Raw genomic sequence first — 20,630 nt, 5'->3', positions numbered from 1 at the left:
TGCATGTGTGATAGTGCATATAACAAAAAATGTTTAGGAGTGAGTTCAGATAACAGCCCATCCATTTGTTCTCAGTTTCTTTTCCAGTTTCATTACCAAAGGCTTTGATTTTCAATGCATGTTAAAATGCAAATTCAAATCCCATATAAACCATTAGTATGTTGACTGATTTGAGTCAAAGAAGTGAGAATTACTGCCATACGTCTTCCTGTTATTCTACTTTTCAGCTTCTGGGTATGTAGGGTATTTGACTGTCTCAATTTTCTCCTTAACTTTATAGGACGGGTACAGGCCTGTTTTTCCTAATTTCCTATTGATTCCTTTTGAATAACCATCCCAGTGATTTCCAGCTACTCCAATTATGTCTCCAGGTTCCATAGGAATTTCATCAGCAGTTCGTGGATGATGAGCATAAACAGCAATCTGGTTATGTGCATTCTGTCCCCCAAAGTAGTAGATATCATCCAAAGAATGGAAATATGCTGAAGCATCTGGATGCAATGTCTGCATAATTTCATAGGCAACTCGACAAACCTTGGAAATAAAAAAAAAAAGAGAACTTATAAATATTGTGTGCGTGTGCCTAAAATATATCATAGTCAGTAAACAATGTGTAACAAGTATATTTTACAAAAGGAAGAACAAGATTACTTTTTAAGAAGTATTTGAAAACACTAGGTATTTGCTAACAAGAAGCACACAGCTCTGAACTGGGATTCTGTATAGACATAGCAAATAACTACTTTCAGTGGTCTACTTTTCAGTAAAAATTGTGAACTCCCAGATGAACACTAGCCATTCTGCCTTTTAAAATGAATAACTTGCAGCTAATCAAACATAAAAGCAAATTTGTTTTCTTTTTTGACTAAAGTATATTTTACTTCTTGATGAACTTTTAGAACTTACATTTTCAAAGTCTACTCTGTAGTAATGATGGTCCTGGATCTTCCTTTCTCCCTTCCTTAAAAATGGGTGTGATTTTTCCAGTCACTGGGGCCTTCTTGTGACAGATACGACTTTTTGGGTATGATGGAGATTAGCTTGGCAATTACATCGGGCAGTGGCCTTCAGGACCTTGGGATGCACGGGCCTCATAGATACACATTCAGTTTCACATGTCAAATGCCTGATTTAGTCACTGTGATTTCTCTGACTTGTAATCTAGATTACTATATCTTTCTCTGATTTTGATTACCATTACTTTAGTAAGATGTTATGGTTTGTGGTTTTTGAAGTTTTGTTCTCTGCATGTGTGCATCCAATGATGAGGAAAGACACACAACTCTGAAAGATTTTAAATCTTTTCAGTATGAATCATTCTTGTAAATCCTTCAAATCTGACAAAGCATTGAAAGTTTCCATTCAGTAATTACTTCCTTTATAGCTGTGAACCTAGAAAACTAACCTGTCAACAACAGCAGGCAAAGAATCCACATAAAGAATTACACATTCAACTAAGTACGATTGTTTCTTATTTTTCTTCATAGATTTATTTGCTTTGCAAACTACATACTTACAGTTACAATGCAAAATATAGGACTAGTAAACCCTGAAAGAAAGTGAGATTATCAGGAAAAATAAGTCTCTCAGACAGAGCTACAACTTCATCTAAATGAAGACTGAAGAGACAAAATAGCTGTTTATTTAATGCACAACCTTAATTCTGCAGTTGTTTTATGATTTGTTTTACTGCTCTGTGGCTTTTTCACACATTTCAATTAATGTGACACAGAGCAAACAAAGTCAAGGTAGATTTTAGCCTTCTCTTGGCAGGCCTAATTTTTAAACAACAAACTTATACTCAATATTCATTTAGCTTTCATAGCACAAGTAAGAATATAGGACATTTCCAAAAAAGTTTGATCTTATTCAAGTATACAGTAATTTTCTAAAAATACCTCTGTAGTGAACACTGGTTTTTTTCTTCCCCCCTCAAGGAAAAGAAAATGGAAAAAATCCAAGATAGAATAGACAGTCCAAAATCACTCTGAAAATAAATTCCCACCCTTACTTTCTCTTCACACAGATTACATACTGGATGGTCATCATTAGCCTGGTTTTGCTTACAGTCAAGCCATAGCATCTGCCAAACTGTTTATTTCATTGATGACAGGACAGTGACAGTATATCAAATGTTAGAAAAGAATTTTTAATTCCATAAAAGCGAAATATTTCTCAACATCAGAAAAAAACTGCAATAGATCTTAGAGAAGTACAATAGTGCAGATATTTGCATTGGTACATGTCCAGCAAAATTGAGGAGTATGAATTATTAAAGCAAAAGAAATCACTAAGAGTAAATGAGGTTGGACTAAATTACAGTCCCAGCTACTGAAAGTTACAGTTTAATACAAGACTTTCTAGACTTCAGCAGAATTTTACACTGCTGAAAACTGTCATCCAGGAAAAATATCTACTGTTAATGCACAGAGATGGAGAATGAGGATAGAGCTCAAGGATACTGTGCAACTCAAACGTACTCTCAAAGGGGGGTTAATACCAGAAGACCTCCAGAGGTCACCTTCAATCTTTTTGACTTTAACTATACTAATTTATTTTAGCATATGTTCTCCTTTTGAAACAGCTACAATTCACCTAAAATATATTCTGTCAAAGCAATTCTAAAACCTAAATTTAAACACTGTTCTTCTACACTTATATCTGGTATGTTTTTAACACAGCTATCTAAATATAATAGCAGATCACATCATAGATTTCTCATTAAGTTGTGGGTTTTTTTTGTTTTGTTTTGAGGCTTTTGTGTTTCTGTTTTTGTTTTGTTTTTTTACCAAAAAGCACATAACACTTCCTTTAGAACGTGAAATTTTTACCACATCTGACATACACAGTCCTAGGTCTTAGCTGATAATCACCTTGTGAAAATAATTCAGGTGAATACAGCATTTTTTTTTTTTTTTAAGTGGATGGCTTCTCACAGACTTTTCTTACCAGGGATTTTTTACTTTGGAATTTATTCCTATCTTGCCCTGAAGTAGCCAACATTAATAACCTTCTAAATATGCTTTTTAAAAAGTAGTTTTCTTCACATGGTCTGATGAATAGTGAGCAAAATGCAACCATAAGCACGACTAAGAGATAAAGGACTTTTCTACATTTTTCTCTGGTTTTGCTGTCGTCTTGTCATAATAACACAATTATGACTTTTGGCAGTCAATGTGAATAAATTACTCTAGTGATCATATATTAATATTATGCTTATTTATTTTTCATTACAGTGCAGAAAACAATTTACATTTGAAGTTAGAGAAAACTTTTTTTTGAAGTAATTTTTTAACTTTCAGTTTTTGTGTCTACTTCCACATAATAGAACATTTGCATAAGATCACAACCTATTACCATCTACAACTGAACACTTTCCTAAACAGAGAGCATATTTGACGAACGTAGGTTAAATATGTTCAGTTTGATTTTGATGATATTTTGCTGTACCTGAATTAGATGGATTACCACATGCAAGAGAAAACCGTTTTCTGTTTTTTGTTTTATTTTTTAAACCTTCCAGCAGCTTTTAAAAACTGCTTTTCATGATGAATATGAAATTAATATATACTATGGTGTAACATATGTAATACAGTAGATGACGGTGACAGTTACATGATTCAGTTTTCCTACAGACTCCACCCATCTTGCTTCAAGTTCAAAAACAACAAGAAAAAAAAAAAATCACAGTGCATAATCATCTGCAATAAGAATTCTCTGTAGATTGCAGTGACCAGAATTCACATTTACTACCCTGTTCCTGGATATCTAGAAACATAATAGTCTCTAATAAGAAATTAAATTTCTCCCTTGTCACTCCTGCTATTAAGTCAAGCAATATGTTTAAGCTATCGCTGAGCGCTTTGAATTATAGAGATGGACGGATACAAGATAGATATTAACTTTATGCAAAGTTCAGAAGTGTTAAATGTTCAAAATTATTTTTACTTACTTGTATGCCTTAACTAAGCAGTGTAGAAACAAATGCACAAGTTACATATTAACTTTATATAAAACTAGAAAACGTTTTTTTTCTTAATTGAAATGCCTTAGTTAAGCCAATAAATTCAATAGGGGAGAAGTAATCAACCAGTGCCAAGTCATCTACATTTTCAGATATTATATAAAAAAAATCACAATAGTCCCATGAAATTTTTATGAAAGAGAACTGAGACCAAGATAACAGAAGCAAGAAGAAAAGGAAGATTCAGAATCAGTACATATATTCCATATTGTATTTATAATGCAGTTTACCTGGGATGAAAATGTACAGACCAGGAAGTCTGCCTGAGACAAGAAGTGGATATCCAGAATGACACCTCTTAGGGAGTTCTCAGTGTATCGATTATGAAGTCCAGCTGACCAAGATATGGAGTTATCACTGATAAATTCATAATTTGGATACCTATGAAAATATAATACACTGTTAACTGTAGCGTCTGGTGTTGTTAAGAAGCATCATCTTTGCTGCTGTAAGATAAGATAGTTAATGTGAGTCACTCCTTTGCACTCTAGAATATTACTACTGCCACCAAGCATGCCCTCAATTGATCAAAAGGAACTTAAGTAAGAAGAAAGCCTAAGACATCACTGTAAAATACGAGGAAGTGGATGCTGTTTTCTGTTAATCCTACTGATTTTACATAAAACACACACACATCTTGCTTTCTCTACTACTAAGTGGAATACAGGACTGTCCTTACTAAACTGTTTCTGTTCATTAAGGTATTTTTTTATTAGATACTGATTATGATGCCTTGCAAGAAAAGTAGTCACCTCTGAAGGGCCACATTAAATAAATGAATCTGAATTTAAAAGACAATTGTTTTTCCAGTTAAGATTGTGTGGAGAACAGATTTCACAATTTACTGTTTAAAAGGAAATGAAGGAAATTTAGAACTTTGATATGTAAAGAAAGGTGTACTGACACAAAGAAATTAGTAATTAAGTCCAAATTTTTTAAATTTGAAATATAAATTTTAAAAATATTAAGTGAATCACCTGCTCTAACAGTAAATCAATGCATCTATGTTAAGTTTCCTTCTGAAATCTTTTCCTAAAGAATTTGTGTTTTTTTACTAGCAAACAGTCAGTCCAGTAACTTGATAAAAAGAAAAGTGTTGTTTTGGATATTGCTTTAAAAAACCTCATCTATTGTTTTGTGCTTCTAACAGCAGCATTAAAAAAATCCCTCTTATACCACAGACTGAAATAGAGAATCCAAAAGTAAAAGGGCTTCACAGTAGGTTGCTTTATCATCAGAAACATCAGAGACTTCAAAACATCTTAAATTTTCATAGAAAGATTTGAAGTATGACTAATGTTACTATGCACCTTGGGGTACTGAAAATACTGAAAATTAATTTTATAAGCAGCACCTGTTTCTTTAAGTTATTTCAAATTTAAGGTTCACTGCACCCCAAAATTACCTATATATTATCTTACATATACAGTTAGACAATTTCCCTTCCACCTTTAATTCAGGAAATGGTGTTCAAGTCACTTTTAAACCCGGACTCCGTTTCCATTTTGTAATGTTGATTCTAAATCATTTAGCCATCAGAATTCAACCCATTTCTTGAACACAGTGATTCCAGCCTAGTACTGATAAACTCACATACTTAAGTTTTCAAAGAAGTATTTTTTGTACCCCGTCCAGTTCCCCATCCTAATGCTACATTCATGCTTGGAAAAAGAGGATTCCTTTAAACATCTAAAATGTGAGTGTAATAGCAGACACAGGCAGCCAGAGCAACGAGTCTTCTAGTCCTGAATCCTGTTTCCAACCAGGCTGAAAGCACAGCATAAAGAAAAACAGAGTAACTGGCCAAAGCTTAAATCTTCATAAGCTTAGCCACATGTGGCCCACCGTCTGCCTCCAGCAGGTGAGGTTTAATTCTTCTTCCCACTCACTATATATAGTGCTTTATACTCAATTTAAAGTTATTCTTACCACAGTAACTACAAAGAACAAAGAAAATGGAATTTCTAAAGCTCTACAGGTAAAGTGCCTCCTATTTGCTTTCCCATCTGTATGTGACAATTAATGTGATATGTACATTGCGAGCTTTTGTGTATTCTTTCTTTCCTTTTTAAACAGAACTCTGGCAATGCCCATTGTAAGTATTCATGAGATAAATGAAAAACGAATAATAAGATGTCAGCCTCTTACTGACAGAATCATCTATACACAGCATACATCCCTCAAACAGATTCGTATGTAAGCTAGAAAGGTGTTGAATATGGTTCCTTAATACATCACAGGCATGTTCAGCTGTAGTATTTTGAACACTGTACACCTTAAAGAAGATGCTGTCAATAATAATGTAGACTAGAAATACATACACTAGAAAATCCAGGAGTTTGTTATTGAAAACCATTAGATCAGCTAAAGAACAAGCATTTTACAGCAATCCTATCTATGACAAGTGTCATAACCTCTGCTTACCAGAAATTCTCAAGTACTTTTATTCCATAATCACTACAGTTAGTCTGTAACCATCTTGTTATACATCATCCTAAATTTGAAAACATACTTTGTTTTTCAAATGTGACTCCAAAAAAGGCAAAAACACTCATAAATGCTACAAACTGAGACTACTATCTCTACTACCTTTCTTACCATACTTGTACTGTGCAGATATCTAACTGCAAGCCAGAACAGTACTGTTTTTATGGCTATGAATAGTTTGAAATATTTTTCTTGCTATAAAGAACATACTTGTGTGTATGTTAGCAGGATTTTCATTATTTAAATTCCAATATTGTTTGATGGACAATCACTCTCATGTAGAGACAGAGCTTCTTCTGCACCCAGTATCAGATCCAATGTAACTCAAATACAATGGGACAGTTGTTTCTATGAAAGCAGTGTGACTAGAACTTTATTTGCTTGGTTTTTTTTTTTGTTTGTTTGTTTGTTTTTGGTCAAATGTAATTAGTTTTGTTCCTGGGAATAAGAAAAAAAAAAAAAAAAAAAAAAAAAAAAAAAAAAAAAAAAAAAGAATTGAGCCAAAACAGCTGCAAAACTATTAACATTAAATCAAAATTCTCCTGTAAGGTTTAGTATCTGCAGATTGGGGTGATATCTTTACACTGTTAATGTATCTTACTCACAGACTTAAAGCATACAGTGCTAAGGATTCAAAAGTTGAAAACAGGAAAAAAAAAATGTCTAAGATTGGTAATGAAGTATCAAATTTGTTATTGTACAAGGAGTAATCAATGTCATTTATGATCATGTAATTCATTAAATATTACAACCTAACTTTTGTATTACCTGTCTTTTCATTGTTCAGATCTGCACTTTAAATGTTATGCTACCCTAATTGCTTCTGCTACGGTTCTTGTCTGTATATATACAAAAAGATGGATTAGATTTCCATCATATGTGGCACTGCATATATTTCATTTAGTTTTTTCTGACTTCCCCAACTTTAAGCAGCAGGTTTTTATAGATGTAAAATAGAAATCGCACAATTGAAATACACAGGCTTGCAAGGCTGCAAATAATTCCTGTTAGAAAATAAGTTTTCTATTCCTTGCATATACAAAGAAAATTCAGAGGCTGCATTATGAGTAAATGAATGCATACATGTACTGACAGGTTTGAACAGTTACATTTGCTATACGAGCTAGGGATATCATATAGCTAGGAAAAGTTTGTCACAGCCATGTTCTAGAGAGCTATTAGACAAAGAGCCGTAAAGAGACCAAGAATCCCATCTACATAAAAGACAAACCTTACATTTATTCATGGATAGAACGAAAAAAAAGAAACAAAAACATATTTTACGTACTGAATATGTACAATTTTTTTTAAAAAAGTCACAATTTTTTCAACTAACTTTTAAAAATTCCTCTGGCAACTAGAATCATAGAATCGAGGAATATCCCAAGTTGGACTCAGTGATCTTCAAGGGTCACTTCCAAGTCATGGACCATCTACTCACAAAAAGGTAGTGTTTGCACAGATGAAATTTTTTAGCATATTAACTAGTTGGCAACTTTATTTCTAAATACTTTCTTTTAATATGCATGTTTTATTAGAAGTTTGGTGTGTTTATATTACTCATATTTTACTTCTCCTTTAGAGAGTTGGTTGGATTGCTTTTATATAGTCAAAGATATTGCTAAACTCTTCTAGAATTAAGCTTTAAATCTATGCATACTTGGGGGAAAAAAAAGAAACGAAAAAAAAAAACAACCATCATCCATGAAAAGAATTTCTAAGAGAAAAATCAAAAGTACAGGAAGCTGAAATTCTTTACTGCATAAAAGATCATAAAACAAGACCTGCGCCCACAATAGCCAGAAACTGTAAACAGTAATTAGAAGGAACCAACTGTAAGATAATCATAGTTCATCTTACTTGGATTTGGCCTCCTGCAATAACGAAGGGTCATCTGTAGCCAAATATACTCTCTTTTTATCAACATGCATTCTACGAGCAAGAAGTTCAAACCGCTCTTCAACATGCACCATATATTCTTCAATGGGATGAAATGCTGCTTCTGTTCCTACTTTGTCTGTCCTCCGAACATGAACACTGGAACAGGACAGAAACTAGGAATTCAGAATGTAAACACAACACATACTTAAACAAGTGAAATCTTAACTTTAAATTTCATGCCTATGCTGCAAATTGAATCCGTACATTAAACAAGGAATGATTAGAAGTCATTGATAGCCATCACGACATGCTGACTTGAGAAATTATTAACTGCAAGATCTGAAACATATATATCAGACTTTATAACAACATAAAGTTTACTGTGAGCCTCCTCTTGAATGTAATATAGGAAGGCTGCTCTGAAAGTAATGCCTCCTAATTTAATGTTGGGCCCACAATGCCAGAGGCAGATGCTGGTGGTATAGCAGTAGAGGCTGAACCTTCCCACCAATATTTCATTACGTGTTGTTGATGTGAAACAGATGGCAGCAGAAGGGCAGTCTGACAAAATGGTGCCTGACATGAAAGTACGTATGAAGCAAATCTGTATTACTGAATTCCTCCACATAGAAAAAAATGGCACCCACTAACACTCATTGATGCTTGCTGAATGTTTATGGCGACCAAACAGTGAACGCAAACACAGCGAGGGATTTTTATGCAAGTAGCATGCAGGTTTTTGCTCATCACTGGTGCATAGCTAATGGTGGTGAATATGTTGAAAACTAGTGTTTCGTAGCTGAGAATTTGCTCTATCAAATAGTGTTAACACATCCTTTTTATCTGTTGTAGTTTCCATGGAAATAAATAGGAGGCATTAATTTTGGAGCAACCTATCTTGTAAAGAACGCAGGGAGCAACTGAAAGAAAAAAAAAATGGAGGTTCAATTAAAACATACTGAGTATTTCTTACCGACAGAAATTATCAAGCATAATGCTTGTTTAATACATAAACAAATAAGCAAAATAAGAATATTTGCATCATAGGTATATTGGGACACCACTATAAGACAGGGTTTGAATAAAGGTACTTAAAATACATCCTCCTCCTACTCTTGAAACCTAACAAGTCTTAAGATCTGCCAGTAGAGAAGTAGCCTATCAGGTCAATGGTCAAAAGCCAGTTAAAGAACTAATATTTGGACAGAACTACTATATATTAGAAAAAGAAAGATGAAGTATTGAAAGAAAAATATAGTAAAGGAAGCAGCAGCAAAAACTGTCACATCACAAGACAGTAAAAACCTTCCTTCCACAAGCTGTTCTTCATTGCACATAGGTACCTTCCTGCTCCCTACAGCTCCCCATACAGTCCTTTCCAATGCATAGATGCTGCTAGCAACAATTAAAACATCAGCAGAAAAGGCACACACCATGATCAAGTGCAGTCAACAAGACAATTAGCAGTGGATTGCAGCATGTGAAGTATACACTTTTCCCCTCAATGATAAAGGTTACAATCACTTTAGAAGAAGACACAGATAGAAAAGTGTCTGGAATATAAACTGCAAGGCAATTACGTGAATGTAATTCAATGTTACATTTCTAGATATCAAAGGACATTTAATTCTTCTACTGAACCTACATCTATTTCCAACAACAGGACAAGAAGAAAAGGAATACTTGCGATCAATTTGTATTATGCACAGCTTACTAATCATGATGACTTAGTCTAAAAAGTATCCCCCAATCCCTCAAAATACTTCAGGCTCTTGGAACACCATTATAAAAAAAACTTATGAACAGGAATCACTGTATACATATATTAATGCACAGACAAATGAAGAAAACTAAATACCCACCCAATCACAGGATGTTTGAAACCGAGTTTCCTGGTGGCTTCCTCTATTTCTTTTTCTAGCCAAGGCTGTGGACGAATCAAGTATTTGACAAACTGTGAGACCCACCATACTGCAGGATCCCCGTGTACACGAATTAGCCTATCAGCCAGGTCTTCAGGGACAGCCAATGGTAAATAAGGTGGCCGTGGATGTAAGCTGTCAACAATGGGGAGCTCCACCACCTGTACATCCTTATCATTAGCCTCACCTGTATTAAAATACATACCAGGACATGTCAGATAGTTTACTAATTAATAAGCTTTATCACTGCCTTGTAGCATTTCAAACATATCAGCTAAACAAAAGCTTCAATTTTAAAAACATTGCCAAACCCATTCTCTACCTTCACCAGAACAGAATTAAAAAAAAAATAATAAAATAAAATACAAGAAAAACACAATTTTAGGCTAGATCTATTTATAAACTGAAACTATCTATTCTACTAAAACAATGTTGAAGGTCTTTGAAATCTTAGCAGCTGTCAATCAATAAAAGCTAAGTGTTTCTGTTCACATATTTATACCTGTTTTTCCTTTTCAGTAAGACCAGAGCATTGTTGTGGAGTGAGGTTTACTTGACTATAACTTGCTATCTAAAATGCTTAAATTCAGTTGCTTAAGACAAAAGTAGAGAAATTGTTTAAGGCCCAAGAAACTGTTAAAAAAATAACTACATAGTTTTACTTTTTTTCTTAAATGTAATTTTTCCACTTACCTTCAACTTCCTGAATACATTTTAGTAAATTCCAGCTTTTCTAACATCAATTAGAACCACTAATTTAGAAAATAGCAAATAGAATTTGCTGTTCTACTGACAGAGACAATTCTTGTCTTGAAGAACCTAAGCTATGAAGGTAAGGAGCAAACTAAATAGATCAAGGAAAACAACCAAGTACTACAGATGTATGTGATTTACTTACATGTAAGAATTTGTTATTTTTAAATACCAACTAAAGGAGAACATACAGATGTTTTAGACAGAACTTTCTCTTAAGACTAGATTACTCTTATATGTGTCTAAATAACTAATCTTTATCCTCTGTCTTGAATTATACATATAAGATTATTAGTGAACTTATACTTTAAAAATTATAGTTCAATTAATATTTGAAAGATGACACTAAGAATGAACAGCTCTGACATTCTTCCCCTCTGGGCAGCCCTGCCTTAAAACAATTCATCCGTAAAACCATACCTAGAGGCTATAAAGACAATATTCAAATGAAGCCGCAGGAAACTTTGCTTCAGGTTTCCTGTTTCAGTTCATGATTCATCCTAATGGTTTGCAGGTCTTATTGGAGAACACACCATTATTTAAGCACGTAAATTGTATCGTCCATCGTGTACTGCAGAAATAACTTCTAACTCTATTGTGACCTGTCCTTAACCTGATTTAATCTGTTTTTTTCTTCTGTTTATTGTTCCTTTATTTTTACTACTTAAAAATAAAAAATAAAAAAATAAAAAATAATAATAATAAAAAAACTGCCTTTTTTATATTATTTAATATAAAAGTTATATTAAATTTTATAACCCTTCTTAGTTTATAACCCTTCTTAAATGTATTATTGGAGAATGCAACCAGGATGTCACAAATCAGCAAGTAAAAATGAGAAAGAGGTCTACCCTTTTTTCAGCATATTGCAGTGATAACATAAAACTGTGATTTTGCAGTTCAAAATTTTATTGCTAAAAACATCCTTTCAAGATACTTTTAGTTTTGAGTCTCACAAAAGAGACAATGGCCACAGTCATCAAAATTCACAGAAGTAGTTAAAAACTGGAATCCAAGGATTCCTACATTGTTAACCCAAAAAATAGTTTTCAAAGTTTATTACTATAAAGTATTTATTACTATAAAGTATTTGTATAGTATTTAATATAATGAAATGCTGGAACACACCAAACATTTCACAGGATAGAAAGACAGATGCAGTGAATGAAAAAACTTTTTTTTTTTTTTCCTCTTTCCAGCACTGATGTTAACTTCCAACCCCAGTGATAAGCTCAGAGTTCTCTTGAAATACAGTGTAACCATGTGCATGTCAGAAATGGAGTATTTCTTGTGACTCTAGGATAAAGGCGTCAGGCTTGTACATTTGATCATTCTTGCTGATATATAACCTTAAGCATCATTGAAAATCTATAGCTAAGGTGTCTGTCAACAAGAAAAAAAGAACGAACGCAAGGGAAAGAATAGTTTCTGTCAACTCAGGATCTAAAAGCTCTGATTGTTAGTCCAAAGAGTAAACTGTATATAGCCATTATGGCACTGGGGTAGTACTGGTCTGAGGATGTCATGCTGTACCACCTGCATTTCTAGAGAAAAAACCGTATGCTATGAAAACATCTCATTAGCGTCACAGTCTCTTATTGACAGATGTAGCCTAAACAATTCTCTGTTGAAAACCTTAACATTTTTCAGATGTCCCAAAGCCACTTTCACTGCTGCCAACCACTTCCTTCTTGATATACTGGAAAGAGAGCAAAGAACAGTGTTCTGACATTCCCTGACTGAATCTATAGGCCCAACTAATCTAAACAATCAACACTATCAGTTATCTATCTTTAAGCAGAGTTACTGAGCCAAAATTCCTTTCTGGAGTAAGAGTATCACACCGTGTGCTAAACTAGTGCTGACAAATAAAAAGGCTATAACCAGAAATGCAGCACAGCATCTCTCTTACTTGTTTCGCACTGTTAACTGTTTTTGTCCATAGGTTAACCCATTCTCTACCCATTGTTAGAATATCTATTTATCTCCCAGTTACTACATGGCCTATAGTTGTTATTAATATGACATATTACCAAACTTGAAATTCTACTACTCTAACACATCTTCCATGATGAAGACATATCTCTAAACCTACCTATTTTTTATATGAAAAGTCAGTTGTATTCTTAAAATCAACTGTGTTTTCCTGCACTTACTTAAACCATTACAGATTACTATTTTAACACCATTTGGAGGGGGAGTCTATAAAATCCAGTCTTAAAAGCTCACAGTTGTTCACATAAAAGTTATCTGTACTGAAAATTAACATAAGAAATTCTTTCTAGTGTTTAGCATAAATTCAGAAGGAAATGCCGGTCATCTACACTTACACTACAGCTACTCAATTTGACAAATACAAAAAAAAAGTTTTAAATATGCAGGGAAAACTACAAAATTATGCTGATGGTTTTCTAGTCTGTTATGATGTTGACTGGAAGAATTTTATTAAAATCAATGCTCTGTTTTCTTTGAGATAAAGCTATCTGATCCTTCAAACACGAATGCCCATCTGAATATGCGGTTGCTTTTTTTTTTTTAACTAGCAAAATGGTTCAGCCCAGAATAGGAAGGATCAATGTATGGATCTACATATAGCAAGACCTTCAACTTTGCTATTATTTTTACAACTTGAAGTTTGGTTGAAGTCAGTTTAGTTTATATTAAAATATATTTCAATATGGTTTTTGTATGTGTGTCAATTTCCACTGACCACATTTTCTTCATATTTACGTTATTTTTATACTTCAAACATGCTTTATTATTTTAAAGTTTATCAACAACAGCTTCTACTTACATTTCAGTTCCCACAAAAATTGAATTCATATCTGGCTCATAACACATTGGCAGACTGATGAAGGATTATATTTAAAATCTGAAATTTTTATTAAGAAAAAAATCTCTGCCAAAGCAGTAGAGTCCTCTTAATAAGAATGTTAATTTTTCAGTAGAATGAATAAACAAAATTCAAACGTTTATGCATACAATTGCAGCCATTGTTACTGTGGTTCTCATAGCATTAAAGGGTTACCAGAATAGTCCTACACGATAGAATTTGCAATAAATAAATAAATAGAAGTTAAGTGAGTTAATTGTTACCTGACCAGTGTCCAGTGGTTGTACCAGATCTGTCAGTACAGGACTCGCTTACAGGTCTAAATACAGTCTCCCATCCACCAGTAGCATAGCGCCAATTCTGAGACTCTAAAATGAGCGTTCGCTGAGTGCCATAAGCAATCATGAAGCAGTAGACTACATGATGAAGTTGACAACCATAGCCACAGCCTTTGTTAATATTACAGACAAGTTTCTTAGCTTTGCTGCAGTCCTTTGGGTTCTGTAAATATGGATGAAAAAGTAAAGTTGAGGAGCAGATATACACAAAGACATACATGCTTTTTTGTGAAAAACTGACAAATGTCATAAATCACACAAGTCATCCTGCTATAATACATCTCATTAAAATGAATGAGCAAGCTTCAGCACCATGAAAATTTTATGCAAGATTTTCACAGTGAATGTGAACTGGTATTGAGCATTCTTCACAATCTTAATATACAATAGAATATCTTCAATCAGTTTCTCACTTGTAAATCTGTTGGAAGAAGCTAATACTTGTATTCAGAATTTACATACAACCAACATGATTCTCTAATATTTGTACACAACATTCACATATAAGCAACATTGTTCTCAGTCTTGGAATGATTTTTTTTTTTTTTTTTTTTTTTTTTTAATTCTTTTGGCATTCTTCTAAGTTTTTATTTCTCTTTCAATGTCTACACGTATCACTGAAAAAAAAAAAAAAAAAGGAAATTCTCAATTCTCCAGGCTACAGAATAAAACATTTATTAATGGACTGCTTCCCACACTAATTTACTAAACACCATATTACAAAATTACAGATTACAAAACAGACAGCTGAATAGATTGATAGAAAATAGTACACACTATCAGTAAAATAATATACTATACTTCCAAATGTGCATGGGATGTGAATGCTAAGTATATTTAGATATATCAATTCCTAAATATTTTTAGGTATTTGAATGAGATGGAAGCAAAATCTACGTAAGTTTTCCTTTCTGTAAAACAGATTTCTGTATATATTTGCCCTTACATTCTCTCAATATACTTCCACATTCCAAAATGTTTTCTTTTCCCCTATAAAATCTCTAGGATGTAAACTTAGTTTTCAGTTAAACTGTGAAAATACTGATATTTGGAACACGAACAGAAACTTTCTTGCACCGCTCCATCTTTAAATAAAATTTTCTGTAATTCAAGCTTTACAACAAATCAGGTCTTTCCCACATTCAACAAGTACCTTTTGGAGAACAGCATTCTTAAAGATAATTTGAATAATCCAAGACCTAAAATACTTAGCAAAAAAAAAACAAAAACCTTCAACTACGAAGGAAAACAATTCAGATCTGAAACACAAACATCACCATCTTACTTTAGGACTGAAATCTATTTAGCCTTATTTCTTGGAACTATCCATTCCACATATTTGATCATCCTCTTCAGGTTTTCTAGTGCTATCACATCTCTCCTGACACAAGAAGACAGGCACTGCACAGAATATTCACAATGCAGATATTGCTGAACACAAATCATATTTTCACAGAATTATAAATCCAAAATCTTATTACTCAATGGTATTTTCAACTGTATTTGTGTCTGTATGTGCTAATGATTGCCTTCTCTCTTGTACATAACTCAAAATTCAGTGCAGGTGTCTGTAATCTATAGTTTTATTATGACATAAGAGATAGTGTAATTGGATTATGACTTAACAGCATGAAATGCTTCTGCATACTTCAATCTCAGAATTTTCAGTACAGCTTTTGCAGAATACTTGTGGTATTAAAGACAGATATCTGCAATAATTGATCTAAAATACAACTATTTTTGCCTCAGAAAATGAGGAAAAATATAAATTATATAAGTATATAATAAATGATATTAAAAAATATAATTAAAATAACAGCAACAAAAGAAGGAAAAAAAAGCAAGAGAGCGACCTAACTCCTGGAAGGTATTTGTATAAATAGATAGAAAAACATGGAAAAAGTTTTGATGGAAATTATACCTATCTTGGGAAACAGACACCACTGAATGGGTATTTACTTTTCCCCTAAACAAACTGCAATATTTTAAATGGAATCACCAGCAAGAATGGTGAGAACAGAACAGATCGTGTTTCTAGTCTTGTATGTTCTATGTAAATTAAAGACTAAATAGCTTTAATGGTCTCTAGCACATTAATTCTACCACAAGTTCATTCACTGTTTCTTATTCCTGACGAATGACTGAGTAAAATGAGTAAAACAAAAACAGTCCACTAAATTTGTAAATCAATGAAGGACAATGAAAAACCATAGTGCTTTCCTATTGTAACATAGATCCAAAACTAGAGTTTGTTGTATTTTCACTTCAGATTATTGGCATACAACAGTAGCAGTAAAAAATCAACTAAAATCACAGAATCACAGGGGTTGGAAAGGACCTCAAGATTGTGAAGTCCCACTCTCCTTTTAAAGCAGGTTGCCTAGTAGTTACACGGGAAAGCATCCAAGTGGGTTTTGAATACCTTCAGAGAAGGAGACTCCACAACCTCCCTGGGCAGCCTGTTCCAGTGCTCTGTCACTCTTAAAGTAAAAAAAAAAAAAAAAAAAAATTCTTCACGTGCAGATGAAACTTTCTGCGTTCGAGCTTGTGCCTGTTGCCCCTTGCTCTGTTGCTAAGCCTGGCCCCTTGCTAAGCCTGTTCACTTGACACTCATCCCTCAGACTTTTATAAGATCCCCTCTCAGTCTTCTCCAGGCTGACCAGTCCCAGGTCTCTTAGCCTTTTCTCACAAGGGAGATGCTCCAGGCCCCAGTCATCTTTTTAGCTCTTCACTGGACTCTCCCTAGAAGTTCTCTGTCATTCTTGAACTCACAAATGACACAGTACTCCAGACATGGTCTCACAAGGGCAGTAAAGAAGGGGGAAAAACAATCTCCCTCAACCCGCTGGCAACGCTCTTTTTAATGAGCACCAGGATTCCATTGGACTTGTCCATGAGGGCACACTGCTGGCTCACAGTCAACATGTTGGCCACCATCAAAATTATTAGAAGTATGATAATTTGAAATGCATAGACTACATCTATACTATGAATCCAAATGTACCTAATAGTCTGACTGGTGCAAAATAGATTGCTCTTGTTATTAAACTCTCTAAACCTCTTAAAACAGGGTAGACGCACAATAGATAAATAAAATTGTGTGGCGCTAACTCTCAATCACAGCCAAAGAACTGTTTTGGAGAAAACTACTTAATAGGAGTCAAAAGCATGCCAGGAACTGTTCTAATAACTTAATAAGAATACGGAATACTATGTTCCAGTGCCTGGGAACATTCCCTGTCATTGTTTAAGCAAAAATAGTCTTAGGACTATTTCCTGGCTCCCATCTTTCACTTCTCTCAGCACTCAAAGAACCCACAGTTTTTTTTATAGCATATTCACACAGTCAGCAGGATCAAACAGAAAAAATGTCAAAAGTGATGCTTCAATGCCTCATAATCTTCCACTGTTTTCAAGTGGGCAGTTAGTCACCAAAACATATCACAAATTAGAAAAAGTAAACACTGATATTTAACCTTCTATTGTAAGAAAAACAACTGTTATTTGTACTGTTCAAAGCTTAGGGAAACGTACTGTCGTCCATTGAATCAAGACAGTTAAAAGCAGAATAGTCAAGCACTCTGCTGCAGGCAACCTCATAAACAATACAATGCTCATTGACAAACGTGTGGATTTCTGCATGTACATTTTCACGAAATTCTTTATTCCTTGATGTTACAGTCTTCTAGAGGAGAGAGCCTCACTCAAATTTTATTATAAAATTTTATTTTATACTCAAATATCAGCTTTGAGTGAATGACATCAAGAGAAGGTCCACGTCATCTTAGTTATCACAAACATACTTAACACAATCTTCTATTTCCCTCTCTGTATGGTGGTGCTTTTAACAGTTCCTTTACATACTGTCTTCCCCTCACAGTACAGGGGGAGAATGAGGGACACAACAGAAATTTTCTCTATTTATTTTCTTTTTGGTATAATAACCTGCTTAGCCAAACTCTCTTGTTTATTTCATAATTATAGCATCTGTATATTCATTGATGATACAATTACTATAGTAATGTTTTTCACCTAACATACATTTTCAATCTCCAAAGTTAAACAAAATGTCATTTTCGAATTTTTCAAATTGAAAGCAAAAAATATTCTTCTAGTGGGAGATGGCACTGTAAAATCACAAACTTCCTGAAATACGTACGTTTTAAAAAGAGTGAAAAAAAATGAAATACTACTCTTCTAATTGTTTGCTTGCTTTATCACACATAAAAGACATTATTATACTATATACAGTACTATTGAAGCCCTTGTGTAATAACTTACAGAAGAGACTTCTTTTACATGTTCTTTTCAATGGCTTGATGATGAACATCTCTGAAAAGACTGTCTTTTGGTTAAACATAAGCTCCTAGCTTTTTCTAAGTATTGCACAGACTACAAGGAACAAACTAAATGTAGCCTCATTAAATCAAATTTATGATAATATCATCCAAATGAAGCTGCAGTCATCACTATTCACAATCATTCATCTAAATGATTTCCCAAGGAGATGTCCCAAAATTATATAGCTGTCACAGTTAAACATGTCCCAGCAAGAATGCCATACGGTACTATGATTATTCAGCAAGAAAAAATTTTACTAGGATGCTCCACATCAAGTTTCTGGTTTCTGGAATTAGGGAGACTGTTGCTTTTTTTTATTATTATTATTTTTATTTTTATGTACAGTCATATAATTAGTGGAGGTGCATATCTGCAGTTTCAGACCATGGACTGTTTTACATTCCATACTAAGCACCACAATCTTCAAAATCCTGAAATCCACACAGGTATTTTTAAACATAATTACTACAAAACACATTAACTTGCATTCAAAATACAGTCTTAGACATTTCAGTTTGGGATCATCAATCCCTACAGAATAGGCATTTTAACCTTCATAATGACTCAAAAACCTTATGCCCAGCATTGAGAATAGGCATGCAGGATAGGAGCTTGCACCTTAAGGTTTTTTGTTTGTTTAAGGCACAGAAACAAGGATAAAAATCTGAGAGAGATAGATGACACATATTTGAATGTTCCATTTAAAAGTCTATTGCTTCTCATAGATCTGATACACTTCTGCCCAGTTACAATTAGAACTGTAACCAGCAATTTCTTATTAAACTCTCTTGCTTGAAATACTGTTCTGCACACACAAAATTGTTTTTGACATAAGTTTTCTTATTTCTGTTGTATGAATTCCATTAATATATAAGCATTCACTTCAAACTATAGTGCAATTATTTCATTACAAAGATATAGCTAAGTGCTCTACCAAAAGAATTCTTAATGTTTCCCTTCATTTAAAAAGCATTCTTTTTTTACCTGTAAGTAAGTTATTCTCCTCTGCACCAGATCTGTTAGATCTTTGGCCTCTTTTTCTCGCCAATCTCCTGCTCCATCTGTTTGACTGAGGTAGTACAAGTCTGTCATTATTGACCTATAAACAACAATGGAAAACAATTGTAATATTACAACACAAGAGTATTAAATGAAATAAAAGAAAAATGAAAGTTACTTCAGTTATCGTCTCAAAAAGTTTCTTCATCCAACCCCAGAATTCAAACAGCAATCAAGAAAGACACTGTTCTCCATTTAGCATATGTTCCATAACCATAAATAATTATAGTGTTACATAGGAGATGGGCTATAAATGAAAAAACATCCTGAATCATTCTCACGGACACTAGAGAAGATGCTCTTTGAACATAGTGGAACCCACAGAAAGTAAATACTGTCATGTGACCACAAAACCTAACCTTACGATCTCATGAAAGAGGTATCGGAACAAGTCCAGAATCTTTTATGTATACATATATTTACTCCTATAAAACTGTGAAGTAAACCAGGGACCAAAAAATTCACTTCCTTTGATTTTCTTGCTAGGAAACATGCATTCTTCAGTTTACAGCTGCTGTGTTCATTTGAGCATGAGAGACCATCACTTTGGCTTAATAATACAGACTTATAAAAGATATGGACAAATACCCATGACCAGGGTTAGTCTCCATACTGGGAGCTAATAGTAGGTGGACCAGTGATCAGGCCCAAGATAGGAAAACACAGACAAAAGATGAATCTGAACAGGACTATTAGAGGATACTGTAGGGGCTAAGACGACAAAGATTTCAGATACTGGAGTTGCAGATATTTATTAAGTCACATTTGTTTTTTCATTGTATTTCTAACTAACAGCATAAATGGGTTGTTGCTATTTTTGCTTTCTAACACAAATTCAAATCTCGGAGGTGCTCTAAAAGTATTTTGCTCCTAGAAAATAGAATGTGTAAAGAATCTGGATCGATGTTTCATCTGTTTCAAAATAAAAAAAAAAATAGATTAAGACATTTTACAGCTAGACATTTATCCTAGTCACATGACAAAAATCACAC

At 33.7% G+C, this 20,630-nt stretch overlaps 1 protein-coding gene across 2 annotated transcripts in view; it reads right to left on the bottom strand.

The window, feature by feature from the left end:
• Positions 1-216: 216 nt before the first annotated feature.
• Positions 217-20,630, bottom strand: part of FUT8 (fucosyltransferase 8) — a gene marked incomplete at both ends in the record, with an annotated part of 34,661 nt that continues 14,247 nt past the window's right edge. For both annotated transcript variants that reach the window (XM_079536833.1, XM_079536834.1), the window contains 6 exons: positions 217-534; positions 4,255-4,405; positions 8,372-8,548; positions 10,255-10,501; positions 14,164-14,401; positions 19,564-19,678. In XM_079536833.1, coding sequence (XP_079392959.1) covers positions 217-534; positions 4,255-4,405; positions 8,372-8,548; positions 10,255-10,501; positions 14,164-14,401; positions 19,564-19,678 — 1,246 coding nt within the window. The remainder of the gene's footprint in view (positions 535-4,254; positions 4,406-8,371; positions 8,549-10,254; positions 10,502-14,163; positions 14,402-19,563; positions 19,679-20,630) is intronic.

This window comes from Tetrao urogallus (assembly GCF_951394365.1).
Source record: "Tetrao urogallus genome assembly, chromosome: 6".
NCBI classification, from domain to species: domain Eukaryota; kingdom Metazoa; phylum Chordata; class Aves; order Galliformes; family Phasianidae; genus Tetrao; species Tetrao urogallus.
Note: the sequence above shows the minus strand (reverse complement) of the source record. Positions and strands in the feature narration are given on the sequence as shown.